General features: G+C 31.9%; 1 protein-coding gene across 1 annotated transcript in view; it reads right to left on the reverse strand.

Moving 5' to 3' along the window:
• Positions 1-21288: 21288 nt before the first annotated feature.
• LOC134726228 (NADPH oxidase 5-like) overlaps positions 21289-22519 on the reverse strand; it is a 31677-nt gene continuing 30446 nt past the window's right edge. The window contains exon 14 of the mRNA XM_063590630.1: positions 21289-21860. Within this exon, the coding sequence (XP_063446700.1) occupies positions 21729-21860 (132 nt within the window). The 3' untranslated portion in view covers positions 21289-21728. The remainder of the gene's footprint in view (positions 21861-22519) is intronic.

Consider the following 22519-nt stretch of genomic DNA (forward strand, 5'->3'; position numbering starts at 1 on the left):
ACTTTAGCCTTCAATTACTTGTTGTAATTTCGGTTGTCTAAGGCCGTGTTCACACCAAACGCCGTGTAGAGTAAACATGTTTACAATTAGTTTAGCGTAGTGTACACTGGTTTCTCATGACATTTGTTCACATCTATACACCTTGTTAAGCTACCTGTACATAAGATTTGTTCCCACTTGTAAACTATTTGTCATTTAAATGTTCATTACGTAGAACTGAATTCAAAAATTTTGGACAACTTTTCTAGCGGTAAGGGAACAACCATTTGACTTCAAAAGGGGGGTGGGGGTAGGAAAGGAAATATTCCGATCCCCAATTTGATAAAAAAAAAAAATGATCATACAGATGATAAAGAAATAATCTGAATCAAGAGTTTCCCCATACATTATAGTGTTAAATATTGAAAAAAATGTATTTGATCACCAGCATCGAAAAAAAGGAATAAAAACGTACGCGCGAAAAAAAATCTTCCTCAGAAAAAAAAAAAAATTAGCCCTCCCCCTTTTATAAGTTAAGTGGTTGCTACTTTAAGAAAGCCATTTTTATAATTTGCAGTAGTTTGAATATACTAGAGATGTCTCAATTATGCATAAGAAAACGTTAGCTGCAGCAGCGTGCTTACAGCCGAAAAAAAGAATTGAGATATTAGGAATCACTACCTTTTTATCTTTTCTGTTTGTTTCAAATGGTATTTCTTCTCCAAGGAGTATTGGTAAAAGAATGGGGTAACGTTTTTTTATTTATTTTACGTGTTATTTAACGGATCAAAGAGGGGCTTTAGCTATTGTTTTTTTACAGGACAAATTTTGGTGACAAGTCGAAATCAATTTTAGCATTACATATAGTGACAGCTGAGGGTGAAACAAACAAAACAAAATTTCAGCTAGGGCCAAAAACTGGAAACATTTTTTGTTTCCAAAACAAAATCCATAGCTCACCACCCCCACCCCTTGTCTTTATGTTTTATACTCAACTTTAATAGTCCCCCCCTTTCCCCCGAAAATTAATTGGTAACTACCTTATGGGTTCGGCAATGATGCTGCTTTGAGTCTTCATCAGGGGTTAATAAAGGACGTGAATTTTTTTTTAACAAAAATAAATCTGTAAAATTTAGACACGATTTCTGTAAAGAACTATATATACTATAAATTATCAGAAATATCAACTTTACTCAAAAAAAGTTTCCTCTTAAATATATACACGGTAAAACTAATGTCCTAAATGCCTAGTTTTGTGTACACTTAACATACACAAGGCCTACATTGACTATCGACTGTGTGTAGATAAAACATGATTTAAACTACATGTAAACATTGAGTTTTATCAATGGGAACGCAAATGTGTTTAGTTTACGTGTGAGTTACACTAACACAACACCGAATTTAGGTCAATGTGAACACGGCCTTAGCTTTTTCATCTTTGCTTTAAATACACGACACACGAAACAAATAACTTGTTTTTTTGAAAACAAATAAGGTTGTGTATTTTGTTTTCTCAAACGACTATATTTTTAAAAACAGTTAGGAGTGTAGCTTAATTAGAACCTTGTAGAGGTGAACTCATGGCGACCTGTTTTTATAATTTATCTTGTCAATATATAGGTCATCATGTTTGAACCTGTTCTGTGCACGTTTTTTATAACACGACGACAAATAGCAGGCAAAGGTTTGGGTGCACTACTAAAAAACTGGTTTAACCCATCAGCCTGTCTTGTCTGTGTGAAAGTAAGTGTAACTGATATGTGCTGTTCGTGTTATTTATCTATAAAAAGAAGATGTGGCAAACATTCCAATGAGACATTATCAACAAGACTTTCAACGAGGGGTTAATGAAATTTCTGGTCACAGTATGGCCTTCCACAAGGTGGGGGAAAAACCTACCATGTAGTCAGTTATAAAAAAATGACAATAAAAATGCGAAATGATTCAAACAAACCTGAACTAATTTCGAAAAGAAACAAATATGACAGACATGTCATTGAACGAACGAAAACTACTGAAGGACATGCTTCTGACTTGGAACATGTTCATTAAGAATATTGTTATATTAATATAATCACAAAGAATGAAGGTTTAAAAAACAAGATATCAAACAAAGATCCACACGAAGCACAAAAACACAATTTCTATAAAAAAAATAATTTGATTTCACATTCAGATACATTGATAATGTTCTTTCCATTTACTATTCAGACTTTTCTAATTAGATTGTTTTGCTAATTAATTTAAAATATATATCCTTCATAACTAGACATTAAAGAAACAACAGACACGGTTTCATACGCCTCATTTTTAGACTTTTACCTCAAATTTGACATACACAGTCATCTCAGTACCAGAATCTTTGACAAACGAGACGATTTTAATTTTGAAATTATCTATTTCTCCAACCTTAGTAGCAATATATACCAATTTCACCTGCATATCGGATATGTATTTTGCACCCTATGCGACATTAAAGAGCTTGTAGCCGCTACTCAAGACGGTAAAAAATCAGTAGTGTCCGAGTAGAAAGTTGATGAACCAGGGCTATGTCTAGAAGTTTCTGTCCTTTTTCTAAAAAAGTTCATTGTATATTATTCTTTTATTTGTCTTTAAGATCTAGAACATTAATGTTCTTTTATGGTTTATTCGTTTTTTTGTGGTATTCATTTGACATGGCTCTATACTTATAAATCCCGTCATTGTGTTATTGTTCTATGGTAAAACAAAAAGTGTATTCTCGTCTTTCATTTGCATAAATATGCTTTGTCTAAATACTTTTTTCTTTGTAACATATGACGTAGCTCTGTAGTTCTACATCCCATCATTGTGTGTTTGTGCTATTGTAAATTTTCGAATTCTTGTCTTTCATGTTGCTAATGTACTTTGTCTATACACTTTTGTTTTGTTATATATGTTTTTTTAAGTGAGTACAATTAAAACACAATGTTAACTGCTGCACCCCTATTGTTAACATTTTAATCTATTATGTCTGTTTGTTTTGTTAATACATCGTTTTCAGTATAATGAAATTGTAAGCGACTATCATAAAAATGTGAGGTGTATGGCGAGCTATAACAGAATGATTATTTCACCATTTTCTACATAGAAAGTGTCCGTACAAAGTCAGGAATATGACAGTTTTTATACATACGTTTGATATATTTGAGCTTTTGATTTGACAGATTTGAAATTTACTCGGAGTATTTTTGTTAGTTTTTAGTACACATCTTACAAGTTGTAGATTAAAATTACTTTTTTGCACAAAGATTATAAAAAGGTTTGGACTGAGCGATAAGGTTATTCAAATTATAACATGCACGCCAAATGCGAATATATCAATAAACAATCCATATGTGATGGCGATCGAGTTTCGTTTAGTTTTCTTAGAAAATACTGCCTTCGTGATAATTGAGATTATACCATTTTAAATTAGAAACAGGTGAATGCTTGGTTCTGTCTTAGACAAGTGTGACATGAAAAGAGTCTGTATTACTGTCTGCAGCAATAACATGGATAAATAACATGAATATTTTTAATTTTTATTACATCTTGAGTTTCATTTTTGTATGCGTTGCAGTTGATTAATAAGATGTTTTTGAATTCTTTACTGGAATGTGGTTGTATGTACCAGCTTTGTAAGGATATTCAGCTGCAGGAGCATGCCCTAGATGTGCATAATATCCTTTCTGCGACTCCTTTGATGAATCTGCTGGTATTTGACCAACATTCTGTGACAACACAATTGGAATCGAGAGGTCAATTCTTATTGGCACTTGTCCTAAAATTGCATTATATAAAAACACTAATTTTTCTTTATACAATCTTGTTTTTCTTTGTTAAATTATTTGTTTGTTTTTATAATGGTTAATATTATAACACACTATTGACTGATGTACTCTATTTTTTTTTTTTAACATTTAGTACTTTTATGTCTGTTTGTTTTGTTCATACATTGTTTTTATTAAGGTGAAATTTTATCCACCATTTTCTTCATAAGAAAAACCAATGCCTATACCAAGTCAGGAATATGACAGTTGCTGTCCATTTATTTGATGTGTTAGAGGTTGTGATTTTGTCGTTTTTATATGGGACTTTCCGTATTTTTTTATTTTACCTTTGACAAGCCCTTTATTAGACAAATGTAAACTCAACAAGGAATTTTAATAATTATAAATGCCCAACTCTTTAAAGAATTTGCCATACTTATATTGAATATTTCTGACCAATGTGGGTTTTATGTGCCTTTATTCAAATATCACACTATTGTTTGTTACTATGACTTAAAAAGAGTAACTATGCAGACATAATTTGATAATTTTAGTTGTCTATTTCACAAAATGAAATGATTTCTGGTTAGTTAGTTTTCCTGCTTTTACGCTATTTTTTCAAATACCGCTGCTATTACACCATATAATTTATTAACTATATTAGGATCAACGTAGCCATTTTTTTGTCGTTTGATTGGTGTCACTCACCATATCTGCTGTCTTTACTATCGCTGTCTTTATCACTATTGTCACCATCTTTGTCTTTTGCAGGAACTGCAAAAATAATGTGCGTACACTTTAAACATCAAGAAGCAAATTCAGGATACAAACAATTGTCAACTTTTGAAGAATTACCAAATTTTATCTACAAGTTCAGTATAGTACTTTCTTGATAAGGGAATTTCCTTTTTAAATTTTCCTCGGAGTTCAATATTTTGTGATTTGATCTTTCACTGTGCTTAATCAGACTTTCATGTTCACTTTAGCAAATGGTGACTTAGTTGCAGGTTTATCTTATTGCACTAGCTCATACCATATCTTCTTATATATATGTTTGACCTAGAGACAGTGGTTTCAGATCAATTAATATCAAAACAAATATACACAACTGCAAAATATAAACAGGATATTTAAGCATTTATCTTTTCGAAGTTATTATCGAATCGGATACGTTTATTATCATATGATTGTAAGTAAACATCGTCAATTCATATTGTTGACATTTTGTAATGATTGCTTTATCTTTACAAAGTTTGAAACTAGACATAACGTATTTTGATAATTACATTATATTAATGTTCCATTATAATAAGTTATTTTGATAATCTATGATCAGTATCGCGTCATTTTAAAAGCAACTTTCAGTTATAAATGAAATGTAACATTCGTGATGATTCGAGCGTCCGCAATGAAGTGCACAGGTACATGTAAATAACAGAAACACTTGATAGAAATCGTGTTACCATGATCATATAAAAAAGTGTAATTACAAGTATAGAAAACTCCTTTTAGCAGAAGCGCTTCATTAAAAAAGTGTGCGCACTTTCAACACTCATACAGCCTTACACATTCGTTTTATAGGATTATGAAAACACGCTTTCTATGATAATCAAAAATCGTCTTCCTTTCTCAACAATTCTGTTTAATAGATTAATTCATTGAAATGTATAAACGCCATTTTCCGAACCACTGGCTTATTTGTAAAGGCTAATTGTTTGATGGTGAAGAAAGACATATATATGTACTTTGAGTTATTGAGTTATTCATGACCTTCGATAGGAAAATTGAGACTTCTAGGCAATTAAGATTGGATCGACCACACATAAGAACTGCGGGATTCGAACTCACAACCTTTGTATTGATAGCTCCGTGATACAGTAATTTGACTACTTAGACAAATATTCTTTCAAGATCCCCGTTTAATAGAGGAAAACACACACGTGATATTGAAATGTATGAACACAATTTGAGGAGACTCACACGAATACACATACTTGTGTTTCCTACTTATCTATATGAAATAGATTTTGTACAGATTTGAAATGTGACGTAAAATTAAACAAAAACTGAGGTTCATAAAAAAAAACCAGCATGCACTGCTTGCACCATCACATTTCAACGTTTGGTGGTACGTCAAATCCGGGTAAGATCAGTGAATCGTGAAATCCTGAGAAAACACTTATTTGGCATATACGCTATGTATTTATAAAATTTAGGTACAACCCACCGTTTTCTACATTTGCAAATGCCTGTACCTTTTTATAAATATGACAGTTGTTAGCGAGTGTTCGTGACGTCATGTTACTGTTAATTGCAACGTCAGGTATTTATGTTGTGTTTATTTTTCTTTGAAATTCAGCCCAAAAAAGCAGCAATCCCTATTGATTTTAGTAACTCTCTTTGGATCCGTAGGGGCCATGTACATTACAACATTAAACAAGAGCAAATGAATACGTACCTATATCAGTACAGACCTTCTCTGCAATCTTTTCCACCACTGTAGTTTTCAAATCCGAAAAGTCGTCAACAAGATGGACGAAATCAGGACCGGACGCTATTTTAGAAATTACGTCCAAATTAATTTTGTTTCCAACACCAACGCCGAATATGTAAACTTTCTCACTTTTCAGCTGGTTTGCAATAGGAATTGGTTGATCAGAACTGACACCATCAGTTAGAACTATAATCACCTTGGTAACAGATGGACGTACTCCACCATTTGCCGCCTTGAAATATTCATTTCTGATTCTCTTTTGAAGAAACAATGAAAAATATTTGAAGAAAACAACGAGCTTTATGTATGGCAACATGACTCTTTAATTAATGACTTCAACATTTTAATTCAACAATATGTTAGAAATCCATATTTCTATTATCCGTGCTAATAAATCCTGTATTTTAAAGGTAGCATTCACATTTGATGGATTGTGAATTATTTAATTACTAGGTGAAATTAAAAAAAATAAATAAATAAAACTAAAATTGACACTTTTACCCAGAGGAGCTTAAATTATTGATACAAATTTAGGTTATGGAACTCTTTTTAAAAGATATTCAGTTAGAACGAAATTGCGGGAAAATACTGACTTGGACTTTAACCCAAAGTTTGTTTATATACTATTCATGGTTTCCTCTCAAAATAAATAAATCAAGAGTCTGATAACAAATTGAAAAATGTCTCTTTGTATAAGTCTTACATGAGGAGAAAAATGAATGTTATGATGCAAAATATCTTACCCTATATCAAAGGAAAACACAAGGAGTCCGACAATCTGACAAGCATAATTAAAACTGACGTAAGTACATCCTTTAGTGTAAGTAATTGTTTTTCTATTCTTTATACTTATTTGTTATTTTTTTTCTATTTTTCTTATTTTTGTTTACCTTTTTCTCTCCTTCAAACGTTGTTCTGAATTATTGATCTATTGTCAACAGGTGAAATCAAATAAAAGCTTTGGGAGATTGAATCACCGTAGAACCCTTGGTGCTTTTTAAATAATAAGGAAGTATACAAAATTATTAAAGGAGGCACAGGACACATTTGCCCTGTTGTTTAGATCAGAAATACCGGTTTTTGTACTATCAAACTTCCTGAAATCAGTACACTCGAATATGAAATGACGGGCATGTTGAATGTTTGGCAACAAGTTTGTCTGTTTGTCTGTTTGTCTTTTTCATTTTTAGTCATGGTGTTGTCAGTTTATTTTCGATTAAAGTGTTTAACTGTCCCTCTGGTATCTTTCGTCCCTCCTTTATGATAAGGTAAACTTTTGACATGAAATGACTACCACTGTATTTGAACTTAAGACAACGTAGCCATCAATGCTTTAAATTGCATAATTTAACAAAGAAAGCAATGGGACTATGAATTAGTAGTTTTCTGCCTTAATTTCAATTTTGTGATTACCATTTAGATTTTCCTGCATGACAAATAAAAAAAAAAAACTCAGAAAATTAAATCATATCTTTATTCAACTTTCTATTTTTTGAATCCTTTACAATTTTCCTGTAATTTAGTATTTTTATTCAAAATTATTCGCTCTAAGTGATAATTCAGAATCGTAGTTTTAGATCGCGATAATTCAATTTATAGACCTGATCTGACATTTTACGCATAAACTCATTTAAGATACCAGGCGTACAATATGATGAGCCAAACGCACGTTTAGTTTCTTTTAGATTTATCTGTGGCACTGGATATTATAACCATTCAAATTATCTAAAGAGATCAAACTACTGTTGATTCAGAAGTTATTGCGTGCGTTTGTTATATTTCGGTTTTACCATTTTAGACTAAAATGCGATTTTAATTTGTGCGATATTGAGAAAAATCCTGTTTAATTCATTTTTCTAGTTTGAATTATTGATTATAAGCTGTAGCATTTTTCGCAAAAATAAAAACATTGCAATAATTTCTGAATGTACAGTACTAGTATCCTGTATTATATCCATGAATAAGTTTAATTACCTCTAATCCTTTACCAGTGTATGTTGTTCCGCGTATTCCAGGTTTGAAAGCATTTATGGCGTCAATGACAGACTGTTTAGTGGGATGATCTTTCAAGAAGAAATGATCTTTAGTGTTTGTGCCAAAACATATTGCCGCAAACTGTGCAGCATTTTGGCCCACATCAAATCGTTTTACAATGTTGACCAGGAACTCTTTCATTTGCGGAAAGGCGTTGTTCGGTATGCTATAGCTCTCATCATACAGGAACACTATGTCAATAAGTTGGTGACAAGTTTCTTCTCCTTAAACAAACGTTTAAATATATAAAGTAAGTTAACTCATACTATTAGATTGATTGATACACTTTTCTTAGATAAAAATATATCTTTTCTGTCGTCCAGAATTTATTAACCGGCTATGACCAATCCGATGCATATAAATGCTACTTCTGCATCAAGTGTGATACGATATTTTACCACTCGACACAGTAACATGTTTAAAACGCGAGCATCACACGACTGATTGTTCATACATATAGCAAGAGGCACTTAGAATGTTGAAGCAATCGGTGTTTGTCTTTTATAGGATTCCTTCATGTTTTTTTGTTGTAATCTTCTTTGTCGATGGATAAAATATAAACATATATAAGCATACGCCGTCTATTCCTTCCAGTCAAAATCAATCAATAAAATAAGAAAAGATCTTTAATAGTTTGATTTTTTCCAGCACATTTTCATTACATACCCTGCTTATTTTTAAAATTCATTGGTAAAATGGCTATTTGAAGTGGACCTTTTTTGTATCAGGACGATACAGAACAATTTGAATAAGATAGATTTGGCTGGTTAATTTTTATGAAAATTTGACAAAGTTTTTATATTGACCTGTTGACCTAAATATAGAAATTTCGAGAAATGTGAACCACACAATTTACATAAAAAATCATACTATCTTTTAAAAATCGTTTAAAACGTTTAAAAACATTAACCGCGGGTAAAGTCACACAGACGTACAGAGAGGAATATGATACTTCAAGGGTTAACTATATAGCTACCACATGTGTTCTAAACCACTTTAATAAGTTACTGAAACAGAAACAGACGTACCTGATGACGACGAGGAGAGAAAAATACAACACATCTGAAAATAGAAATAAGATGCCAGAAGAAAATTCTTTTAAGATTGTGGTAAACATAGAAACGTCTATGCTCACTCTCTGATGAAAATGTTATAGAAAAGTCTCGTTGAAATAATACATTATTTTGTGTTGATGCAAACAAAGTGATTGATATTCATAAAAGGAAATACATTTTTCTTTCCAATGCTCTTTTAATACTAATCGATTTGGACAAAGGAATCTTCATATAATTGTATGACGTAATCCTATATGAAATGGACTAATATTCTGCATAAACAAAAATAATGTACTGTAGATCGGATTTTCATGTCATAAAATAAAACAGTAAGGCAGCAACCATTTATTTTTCTGGGGGGCTATGGACTTTTTTTCTGTACAAACTTTTTTTTTGCCTGCGGCGAAAAACAATCTTTTTTTTTCGCGACAAGTCGAAAACAATTTTTTTGTTTCAATTTTAGCATTACATTTAGTGGCAGCTGAGGGTGTAACATTTTTTTTTTCAGAGTCAAAAATTTTTTTTTTTTTTTCTCCAAAAACTAGAAACAAACTTTTTTTTCCAAAAAAATCTATAGTCCCCCACTAGAAAATCAAATGGTTGCTGCGTAACCATAAAGACAGAACTGGGGTCAGGGAAATTTGATCGCAGTAATTTTTTTCTGACGTTTTGGATAGAAGTTGTCCTACATGTATATGTTGGCTGAGTTGTCTAAGTAGATTATGCGCGGTATTACAGACAATAGCCTATCAACAATAAGGTTGTTAGATCAAATCACTAAAGTGGCAGGAGCGTTTCAATCGGAATTCGAGTTGACTAGGATTTAAAGTTGTTTCTGTTGAAGGTTGGTAGTGTTTTCTTGGAACTCCGGCCTCTTTGACCAGTAACATTTACCAAAACGCTATTTGAAATAGACTAAGAACTTAAGTTTGATAGTGACACCGAAAATCAATGACTACAATCATCTATTATAGATTAAAAGATAATAAACAGTTCTTTGTTTTAAAAAGAAATGCTTGTTTGTAAATTTTACTTACAATCGATGCTAAAGAGAAACGTGTCATCTTCGAACAAATATTCTACAAAAATTGTAACAAATGAAACTTATATATCTTTTATATTGATATAAGTAACACAATAAGCGCCCATGTGGATCAGTATCTGCTTACCCTTCCGGTGCGCATGTACATGATGTAATCACCCAAAGTTTTTGGTGGGGTATGTGTTTGGTTAGTCTAGTTTTTCTATGTTGTGATTTGTTTACAAGTAATTGTCTGGGTTTATTTTGGCCATGGCGTTGTCAGTTTATTTTCGAGTTAAAAATGTGAGTTTTAATGTCCCTCTGGTACGTATCTTTCGGCTCTATTACCTTGTTTTTACATTAAATTTTGTATTTTTTAATAATTCTCACTTTGTTTGAAATTGATATTTGCATATTGTGTCCATGCATATAATGAGATATGAAGGTATACCCTAAAATGCACCAATAACAAAATAGCTCAGAACATAATTGTACATGTATATTGTATTTGAATTCCTTAAAGAGAAAAAACCACTTAAAATGTGTTGGACTATGAGAGGTGTTTTGTTTTCCCATTGATCAGAACGCTCTAAAAATAATTGGAAACTAAGAATGTATACATACCCGAAGACGTCAATCAACCTTTCAGCACTCAGCCAAGCAGCAGCATTTTTTTCAAAATTATATTTTAGAAAAAGTATTTTGAGTAATAAAGACATGAATAAACATATAAATTTCTGTGAATATTTGTGCATGTCTTTTTATCTCTTTATCTCTGTCATTACCTCTTTCTCTGTTTTTTCATTATCACTTCATACCGAAATATCTATAGATAATTCAGTAGCCACGAAGAAAAATATGTATTGTGTATATGGTACATTATTGTCGACTTACCTTTTTAATCTTTGTGGTAGAGGAAGACAGCCTGGAGTAAATAACATGAGCTGACTGGTTTGTTTTATACCGACAGCATTGATGGTTGATTAACCTTTTTAATAATAAAAGATCTAAGAAAAGCATAACTGCAAACTGTTACCTCCAAATTCACAGCAATGAAAACAATAAACGATTGCTCACCCTTTTGAAAGAAAAGTCAGAAATTGTAATTTTTTTAATAATAAAAGTTCTAAAAGAATCTTTATTGTGAACAAAAATCACAGTAATGGAAAGAAAGAAATCGGATAATCTGCGTTCTCGTTTTTAACAAATGTAAAACATTTACATACTGCAGAAAGGTATCTGAATTGTGTATTCTCTATTTTTCCCTTATTCTCACATTTTTCAACCCATTATGAACCCAAATAAATGTTCTTGGCAAATGATTGGTAGAAAGGTGTTAGGCCAGGAACCCCACCAACGACCCTGTAGAGGTTTTTTTCTAAAACTTTCATGATCAATCTAATGCAAAATTGATAATGGAAATGGGGAATGTGTCAAAGAGACAACAACTCTACCCAAAAACCAGAAACGATCTGAAGGTCTCCATTTTGGTCTTCAACAAAGTTAGAAAATCCCGCACTGTCTGAGCGCTCCAGCTGGCCCTAAACAACAACGTGTACTTGTTCAGTGATTATGGACATTATACTGAACTCCAAAAATGTAAATTTACTAAAATAAAAAAATCATACAAGACTAACAAAGGTCAGAGGTCTTGGGAAAGGCATATCAATTGCGCCTGGATTTAAAATATTTTGTGAGATATTTACTAGCCCCTTTACCTCTAGCTAATGCAGAAAAACAAGCACACTGCAAAACGCACATTAACACCGAGATTTAAAGAAGTCATAGTCCGCTGTCAAAATAGGTAGCGAAAGATAACAAAATGACGGTGATACCTAAAGTAACTACTAGCAGTTACTGATATTCCAGCTTCAAACCTCAATAAAACTGATTGAATGATTATGTCTTCATCATATGAATATCAAGCACACATTACTTTTCGTTAGGGGTTTAGTATCATACTATCATGACATAATAATTAAAATCTATGAAGAAAATAACCAGACCAACAACTGGTCTAAGAATAAATGTGTTTATTTCCGATGCAAAGACCCTATAAGTGAATCAATATTAATGCCAACATATGCCATCTTTAATGACGTGACGACATGATCGTTAAACTATATCCCTTCTTTATACATCTGATTAAAGTTTTTGTTAACTTTTGATGTGAATGCCAGCATTTTATTGCTCTGTAAAAGATTGAACGTGTTGAATGTGTTATACCTGAACGTATAGGATGTTTGCATGTTGATTTATATTTACGAATGATATCTTTGTACCGATGATAAAATTTAGTAAATATTTTGACTAGTTTGTGATATCGAAATCCCTAGTGTAATGATTTTTCAGTAATGCATAGATTTCTTTCCTTAAGATATAAAACGTTGTAACATTAAAGACCGAATCGAACAATATATCAACACCGAAATAAAAAGCTTGTATCCATTAAACGATTCTAAAACAATGGTCATATTCGAGACTTGATACAGACTATTCGATAAGTAGATTATGATGGTTAACACCTGGTTTTATAGCTAGCGAAACCTTTCACTTGACGTATGGCAGTTGTATAAATGCCATTCAATAGACAACAATATGAGAACAAAACAAACGGACACAACAGGTGAAGAACTCAAATATAGAAGAACAGCAATCGACATTGTGTTATAATCCTAATCAATATAAAAACAAACATATGATACAAACCCTGGAAATATAAGTATCCATTTGATATAAGTAAACGTCTTAGAAAAATATAAATACAGAGAAAGTAAATGAGAGAGTAGGGTTTGGGTTCCACAAATGTTATTTTCAAACTGGTAAGGGAATCAGGGCGGACAACACGGTGAATTAACGGCAAATAAAAATTCTGCAATCGTCAAAATGTTCCAAACCGATACATTCAGAACTGTATATTCTATACTAAAGTTACATAGTGAAGTAAACTATGATCACGAGAAACACATTTATCATTTGCATATTCATAAACATATTATGTGTAAATAATTACATACGTTGACTTTTTGTATGTTTCGTTATAATACTTTATTCTGATTGGCTAACTGCACATCAAGTGTTATTCCTTAAGCAATTGCATTACTCAATAAAAATTTGAATTCCGATGATGATAACACGTGGTCTCACAATAAAGTGCACAGGTGAATTACATAAAACAGTTATTAAATTCGCGTTTTAATGATCATAGCTAAAAATGTAATATATATAAGTATTGAATGCTTCTTTTTGTAACTTGATAGGATTGTAACAGCGTTGCCCGTGCGCACATTTTTAGGAAGCGCTTCATACAAAATGTACTTCGGTCAACGCTTTTAAACACCAATGAAGTTACAAAAAGAAGCATTTAATTCTTAAATAAAACGGGAAAAGAGAGTGACACACAGCGGCCAATCAAAGTGTCTAGACTATATTACAAAAGTTTTAAAAAATAAAACTTAAAAGACCAGAGCAGCTCAAGGAAAGTAAATGACAAACAAACAATAGTATTCAAAACACAACATCGATAAATAAAGACTCAGCAACATTAACTCCATACAAAACCCGCAACATTTTATCAGAATTAATGGAAAATTCAACAGGTACTGTAGTTAATAGAATAAACGGTTATAAAACCATAATAATATCATATGTCGTATTTTGTTACGTTTTGTACTACTTTCAAAATCGCTTTGAATGTAAACTAAATAAATTGGATTGAAACGAATCTGCTTTTAACTAGTTTAGTGTCTTTTTGAAAACTTTTTCATACTTGATTCGAGGATTATACTAAGATACATGTCACGTATTTCTTTTTTGTTTAAATATGAAATGACCGGAGTAGATTTTCTTGCTGCAAAAATCTGACTGATAAATACAACGCAAATACGGACGATGCATCAGATTGTAGATATTACAACACATCAAATCTTTCTATAAAACGAAAATAAATGTTTTTATTTTCTTCATATTCTAAATTACAAATTTAGACTTGCATTATTATAGAAAAATCATTTTCATGAATTGAGTTTTATGATCTTCAAAGGGCTTTGTTTATAATTCTTGCACTCATAATATATTATTTTGAGCAAATGGGCTACACAAATGTATGTAAATGACAAACTAATAAGACTGTATATTTTCTTGTCACTACTTTCAGTGAACTTTTAATCAATAATTTCGTACCATTGAATTTGAATTCCTTGGTTACTGTGTAGATATTTTCGATTATCTCTAGAGAGGACATATTCTTTTGATCTCTCCCATTGTTATTAATTAAGTATGCATGCTAACAATGTCTTTTACATGCAGAACCATATACAATGAAAGTCCCAACTGTGTATTGGCTTCCGAAGCTACACAAAACACCTTACAAATATTGATTTATTTCGTCTTCAGGCCATTGTTCCACTACCAAATTGTCTATTGTTCTTACCAGCACACTTGGTACAATCAAATACCTGATAATAAATTGTTCAAATAAGGCCTTCGAAAATAGTGGAATTAATTACTTTTGGAGTGTCAAGAACTCCGTGGAAGTACTTGATATTAAAATTAACGGTACCAATTTTCTTGCACCAGATGCGCATTTCGACAATACATGTCTCTTCAGTGATGCTCGTGGCCAAAATATTTGAAATCCAAAGCTTATATAAAAGATGAAGAGCTATAATCCAAAAGGTCCAAAAAGTATAGACAAATCCGTGAAAGAAATCAGAGCTTTGCAAGAGGGAGATACATTCCTTAATTTATAATAATTTCTAATATTTTGTAACAGCAAATTTTAATAACACAAAAAATCCGTATTTTCATGCCACTACCGAAGTACTGGCTACAGGGCTGGTGATACCCTCGAGGACTTATAGTCCACCAGCAGAGGCATCGACCCAGTGGTAGTAATAAAATTAACGGTACCAATTTTCTTGCAACAGATGCGCTTCCGACAATACATGTCTCTTCAGTGATGCTCGTGGCCAAAATATTTGAAATCCAAAGCTTATAGATGAAGAGCTATAATCAAAAAGGTCCAAAAAGTATAACCAAATATAGGGGGAGGGTTGAGATCTCACAAACATGTTTAACCCCGCCGCTTTTTTGCACCTAGTGACAAATATGTTCATTGTTGTTTAGGACGAGTATACATTGACAGTAAATACAAAAGGTAGTTTAGTTAATAGAGGCCGTCCTGTTTTAAAGTCGGCGAAAGTCGGAAAATGAAGGTATACAAGATAGACCAGACAATTGGCCTTGCAACAGACCTCATACAAACCCCGCAAATAATTGTTGCAATTGTTGTTATCGTGCATAGGGTGTGGCGCTTTCTTAACACAGCCGTTGGATACAACGTTCTAATTAAGACCGACTGTGGTTGCATACATTCCCTTTTATTTATTATGTCTCTTTAGTTCACACATCATTGTAAATATAACAGAATTGGATGAGACCGTTAACAAAGTTAGATGGTTAGCGCTATAAAACCAGGTTTAATCCGCCATTTTCGACATTTGAAAATTCCTATACCAAGTCAGGAATTTGACAGTTCTTGTCCATTCGTTTTTGATGTGTTTTGTTATTTGATTTTGCCATGGAATAATGGACTTTTCGATTGGATTTTCCTCAAGTTCAGTATTTTTGTGATTTTACTTTTTTTGTATCTCCTGTAAAGTAAAAAAAAAATCGACTTAGGCACAGTGAGAACTTTTCTACCAGTAGGAGGAAGACCAACGTGACTATATCACAGTCACCATTGTGAAGTGTATTTCATTCCTATAAATCCAATTCCAAGTAAAACTTATATTAACATTTTCATTTCAAACGACGGATATATTTCCTTACATTTTCGAATGTTTTCAATTATGCAATGTTGACGTTGCCAATTACTGTCTTTCGCAAGGAAAAATATATTTTTATATTATTCACCTTGTTAGTCAGAGGTGTTTTTTATCAATCGCTGTGACTATTTAAAACGAAAAAACAATGTAAGAGCCTGTAAAATATATTTCATGGGTTCTCGTTTGTTGTGGAATTTGATATCATTTTGTTTTTGGTTATTGTTTTTAAATAAATCAGGCTTACTGTACACATTTCTCGATTGCTTTGTTCTGCATTTGTTTTTCTTTCAGAACATTTTGATGCTTTCTATGTCGGATAGATGTTCGTTATTGCTGACGCCCGTAAGGTGAACTATAGTTGCTAACATCTATGTCATTTGGTCCACTGATGAAGTTTTCCTTTTTTTATATACGAACAGTTAATAAATAAATGTATGCCTGTAGTATACATCTGTTCGATATGTTCGTTAATCAAATACAAATACATATTAACAAAAGTTTACTCGGTGCTTTGATAACGTTTATACTGGACTTTTCCCCGTTCGTTCGAATATTTTCTGATATTAATATCAAAACCACGATATAATTTAAAACCTTACGTCATTATACTCAGAAAGGGAATTCTCGTCTTTTCAAATTTGAAAATGTGACACCACTAATAATGTTATTCTTACTGTTCCGAGTACCTGATATTACCCTTGGTGTAAATTGATGGTTAAACTATCAAATGTTATGAGTTAAGTGTGTGGCGACAGTGTGTATATAATGTGTTGGTCCAAACATTGTTTCGCTTTTTTACTAATCGTGTTCCTAGATTGTCTGCCTTGGTTTAAAAATGGCTTGTTAGAACCATTGACCCCTTCAGTTGATCATGATTCAATTTTCATCTTTGACTATTTTTAGACTTTCCATTGTTATTGTTTTGACCATGCAGATTTGAGATTTGACGGTGCAGATATTTTGTTTCAATCGATATATACACCATCTTGAAAATATATCTTGATAAATATCGATTCTAATTGGTGCAAATATGATTTTGTTAAGATTACAATGGCTATACAGCAGGAAATATAAATAAGGTAGATGTCGAATATGAGTATATGAATATTCGAGATGGTTGACCCCGATCACATATTAATGCTCCATATTGACGTTATCTATGATACTGCATCATCCGTGTCGTAAATGCTTAAACATATGCATGATTAATGAAACCGCGACTATTACAAACGCATTTAACTAATTTTTTTATAAAAAAAACTCACAGTTGCATTTAATACGCAAGAGGAGTTCATTGATATATAATGTAAATACACAACAACAATATTTTATGATAATACAATGCATGCGTACAAGTAATATGCATTTACAACAATACAGTACAGCCACAAAACATGAACATAACAAGAAATGTCAGTTCAAGAGTTATATTTCTAAATCTTGGTATATTTGCACCCAGTATCTCACCAGTAAACAGTAATCAAAGCTACATAGATATAGGAAGATTTGGTTCGAGTGCCAATGAGACAACTCTCCATTCAAATAACAACTTATTAAAGAAAAGCATTACAGGTCAATGTACGGTTTCAACACGGAGCCTTGGCTCACAACGAACAACAAGTTATATGCTTATATGCGGGTACCGAACCAGGGAATTTATACACAAAGGGCTTTCACACCTGCATTGTAAATAGAATTACAAATAAGAGTATTCAATTCTTATATGATTTTACTTTTCATTTCATACATCCAACTTTTTGCTCAACTACTAAGTAGTTATACATGTACAGTAATGTCTGTTTGCTCTACATATTTCTCCCTTCGTTAAATATGAAATGGCAGGAGTAGAACATCACTATAAGAATATTTTTCTATTCAATGATATTTAACTATATATATATATTGAAAGCAGTGTTTTCCTGCTGCACAAATCTGACTGATAAATACAAAGCCAATACGGACTATGCATTATATTATAGATATTAAAAAACCTCAAATCTTTCTTTAAATTGAAAAATACTTGTTTTATCTTTTTCATATTCTAAATTACAAAGTAGGATTGTTATAGAAAAATCATTTGTCATAAATAAATTGAAATCTATAATCTTCAAAGGGCTATGTTTATAATTCTTGCACTCATAATATATTATTCTGAGCAAATGGGCTATACAAAAGTATGTTAATGACAAACTAATAAGACTGTAGATTTCCTTGTCACTACTTTCAGTGAACTTTTAATCAATAATTTCGTACCATTGAATTTGAATTCCTTAGTTACAGTAGATATTGTCGATTATCTCTAGAGAGATCCTTTCTTTGGTCTTTCCCATTGTTATTAAGTATGCATGCTAACGATGTCGTTCGTTTATATGTTCATGATGTATAAATACACAGCCATATCCTGCCGGAAAAGAGTTTTTATTTGCGATGTCGTGTGTTCTTGTTTTGAAACAAAAATACCGAACTCCAAGTAATTTTAAAAGAGGAAGTACACAACAACTGACAGAATCAACTTTATCAATCAACTCTTTCAGAATCGACCAATGAGATTAATTTGAAATTATGTTGTTCGTTCTTTCAAGTTTTCAATGATTGATTGGTGGTTGCTTAGCGTCTAGTGACAAATATTGTTCATTGTTGTTCGGGACGAGGATAAATTAACAGTAAATACAATAGGTAATAGTTAATAGAGGCCGTCCGGTATAAAAGTACGGTATATGATATAGAACAGTCAGATTTGCCTGAAACAGTCCTCATACAAACCCAACGAAGAGTTGTTGCAATGGTTATTATCGTGCATAGAGTGTGGCACTTTTTTAACACAGACGTCGAATTTAACGTACCCATTAGGACCGAGTGTGGTTGCATACATTTTCTTGTACATCATGTAAATACAGAACGAACATTCGACTTCGGCACAGTGAGCGTTTAACTACCGGTCGGAAGTTGATCAACGTGACCATATCACAGTCAACATTGAGGTGTCCATTTTATTCATATAATTCCAATTCCAACTGAAACATGAAACAAAAGGAAAATAAAGATCTCATTATATTATATACTGTCGGTGCCAATTATTGACTTCCGAAAGGGGAAAGATATTGTTATAGTATTCGCATTGTTTGTTAGAGGTGTACAAATCGACCGATTTTTTATCAATCGCTGTGACTTTTTAAAACGAAAAAAACCAACGTGAAGAGTTTGTAAAGTATATTTCATGGGTTCTCGTTTGTTGTGGAATATTATATCATTTATTTTTTTTTGGTTATTGTTTTTAAATAAATTGGGCCTACTGTACACCTTTCTCGATTAAATATTTTTGCATTTGGTTTTTTTCAGAACATTTTAAAGCTTTTTATGTCGGATAGATGTTCGTCAAAACTGACGGACGTAAGGTGACCTATAGTTTATAACTTATATGTCATTTGGTCACTGATGGAGTTTTCCTTTTTTTTTATATACGAACAGTTAGGAAATGAATTTATGACTATGATAAAAGTCTTTTCAATATGTTCGTTATTGAATACAAAGACCCATTTGCAAAAGTTTGCTTGGTGCTTTGACAACATATATGCTGAACCGTTCCCCGCTTTCAAAGATTTTTCGATAAAAAATATTAAATATCCACACCATATAAACCTTACGTCAATAGAAACAGAAAGGCAATTCTCGTCTTTTCAAATTTGAAAATGCGACAGGTGTCGCATGCTAACCAGGTTATTTTAACTGTTCCGAGAACCTGATATTAGTACCCTTGTTTTAAATTTATGCATATACTATCAACTATATATTTATCAAAGTTGTACAAAGTCGAACATTTAAAAATGTTGTTGTTGTTTATAGTTAACACGTGTTTAGTTATTTATAGTAAGGTCGGTTTGAATGGGGTTTAAAGTTTCATGCACGAGTGAATTTAGGTAGTTTAAAGTCATTCGAGTCAGAGTTAAAGTGACCAGTAGCACTTTCCAAATTAGTCTCGATTACCCAGACGCATATCGTGAATATAGCGTCTATGAAAAAATAAGCGGCTGGATGATCGAGACTATTTCCAAATAAATAATATAATAATTTTATATTCTTTATTTTCAGATTTGTTGACCTTTAGTATGCGGTAACCAGTACCAGCGGAGAATGTTCGGTGTATTTACACAAAAAAAATTGATTTCTTTATACATACATGCAAATGTTTGCACCTGTCCTAAGTCAGGAATCTGATGTACAGTAGTTATCGTTTGTTTATGTAATATATACGTGTTTCTCGTTTCTCGTTTTGTTTATATAGATTAGACCGTTGGTTTTCCCGTTTGAATGGTTTTACACTAGTAATTTTGGGGCCCTTTATAGCTTGTTGTTCGGTGTGAGCCAAGGCTCCGTGTTGAAGGCCGTACTTTAACCTATAATGGTTTATTTTTTAAATTGTTATTTGGATGGAGAGTTGTCTCATTGGCACTCACACCACATCTTCCTATATCTATGTGTATACGAATAATAAAATGTGCACTTGTCTAGGCAAGTGGCGTCTCTTATGTGAGAGTTTACGAATTAAAATTTAAGTCATGAGTTAAATAGGTGGTGACATTGTGTGAATTGTTGGTCCTGAAACATTTTTGTGAAATTGTCTCGTTTCTTAACTAATCGTGTTCCTCGATTTTCTGTCTGGTTTTAAAATTGGATGTTAAGTACTTATGACCCTTCAATGGCTCATGATACAATTCTCGTTCTATGGTTGAATTTGTGTGTCGAATTTTTAACTGTTGTTCGCTTTTTGTTTTTGTTTTGTTTTGCCTATGTGTTTGTTAGTTTTTTGGGTGCAGCAGTTAAAATTAGTTTCATTCGATATATACGCCATCATAAAAATGTAACTTAACAAATATCGATTTCGATCGGTGAAAATATGACTTTGCTAATAATACAACCAGATTATGGCTAAACAACAGGAAATATAAATAAGGAAGCTTTATATTGACGTTATTTATGATACTGCGTCATCCGTGTCGGACATGCTTCAACATAAACATAATTGATCAAACCTCGACTATTACAAAATTTTAACGCATTACTAATTAACTTGTAAACTGTGATTTTTATTTAAAAAAACTCATAGTAGCATTTCATAGATATTTAATATAAATACACAACAACATATTTTATAATAATACAATGCATGCATACATTTAATATGCATGTACAAGAATACAATACAGTCACAAAACAAACATAAACATAACAGGAAATATCAGTTCATGAGAAATCTCCCTAAATATTGGTTTCTTTCAAATTGCTTCATTCCAAGTGTCTACCCGTATACAGTAATCAAAGGTTCATGCATATATGCGAGTACCGAACGAAGCGTTTTATACACAATGAGCTTTTACACTTACACTGTAAATACAGTTACAATTGACAGTATTCAATTCATATATGGTTTTATAAATTCATTTTTTTGCTCAACTACTTAGTATTTATACAGTTATGTCTGTTTTCTCTACATATTTCTTTTTTTGTAGGAGCACCACCATGATTTGTCGTAGTTTATGTTTTACATTAGAAATTTTCTTTTGCAAAAGCAAATGAATATTTTTCACAAAATTCCTTTAAGGTATCGGACATTACTTTTGGTCCACAGAAGAAAACTTTTTTCTTTCCTTTATTTTGTTCAGAAAACTTTCCAAAAAGCTGCAAAAGAATGAACAGTTCATTTAAACTCATTTATAACTTGAAAGAATACATGAATGTATTTTGTATGTTTTTTTTAAAATTTTGGCGTGATAATAAGATTAATACCAGGTACAACCAACATTTATTCTTAAAATGTACTGTAGCAAGTAAAGTTCGAAAATGGCTATTATTTTATTATAGTTCGCATGTTAGCGTTGTGTTTCTGTTGTGTCGTTGTTCTCCTCTTATATTTGATGTGTTTCACTCAGTTTTGGTGTGTAACCCGGATTAATTTTTTTCTCAATCGATTTATGAATTTCAAACAGCGGTATACTGTTGTTGACTTTATTTAATGAATATCAATCGTTTCAATGATTTACAACAGTTCCGTTTCAATTAGCTGTGTGTGTCTTTTGCTGTCAGTGTTTTATTTATATTTAGATTTATAACTTAACCAATTTGTGTTGTGTTAACACTCTTGGTTTTTTTTTCTTTAAATAATATATTTTTTGTCATCTTGTTTGGTAGAGACCTGCAAATTTTTTTTTCTTTTTCTTCGAATAAAAAATATGTTTAACTAAAGAAGACCTTTTTGTTCAATAAACTGAATGTGACTTTTTCCTTTTGTAATACTGGTTATTTCAAGCATTTCTGTCAAGTTTTGTCATAATCATTTC

This window comes from Mytilus trossulus, chromosome 7 (genome assembly GCF_036588685.1).
Source record: "Mytilus trossulus isolate FHL-02 chromosome 7, PNRI_Mtr1.1.1.hap1, whole genome shotgun sequence".
NCBI classification, from domain to species: Eukaryota; Metazoa; Mollusca; class Bivalvia; order Mytilida; family Mytilidae; genus Mytilus; species Mytilus trossulus.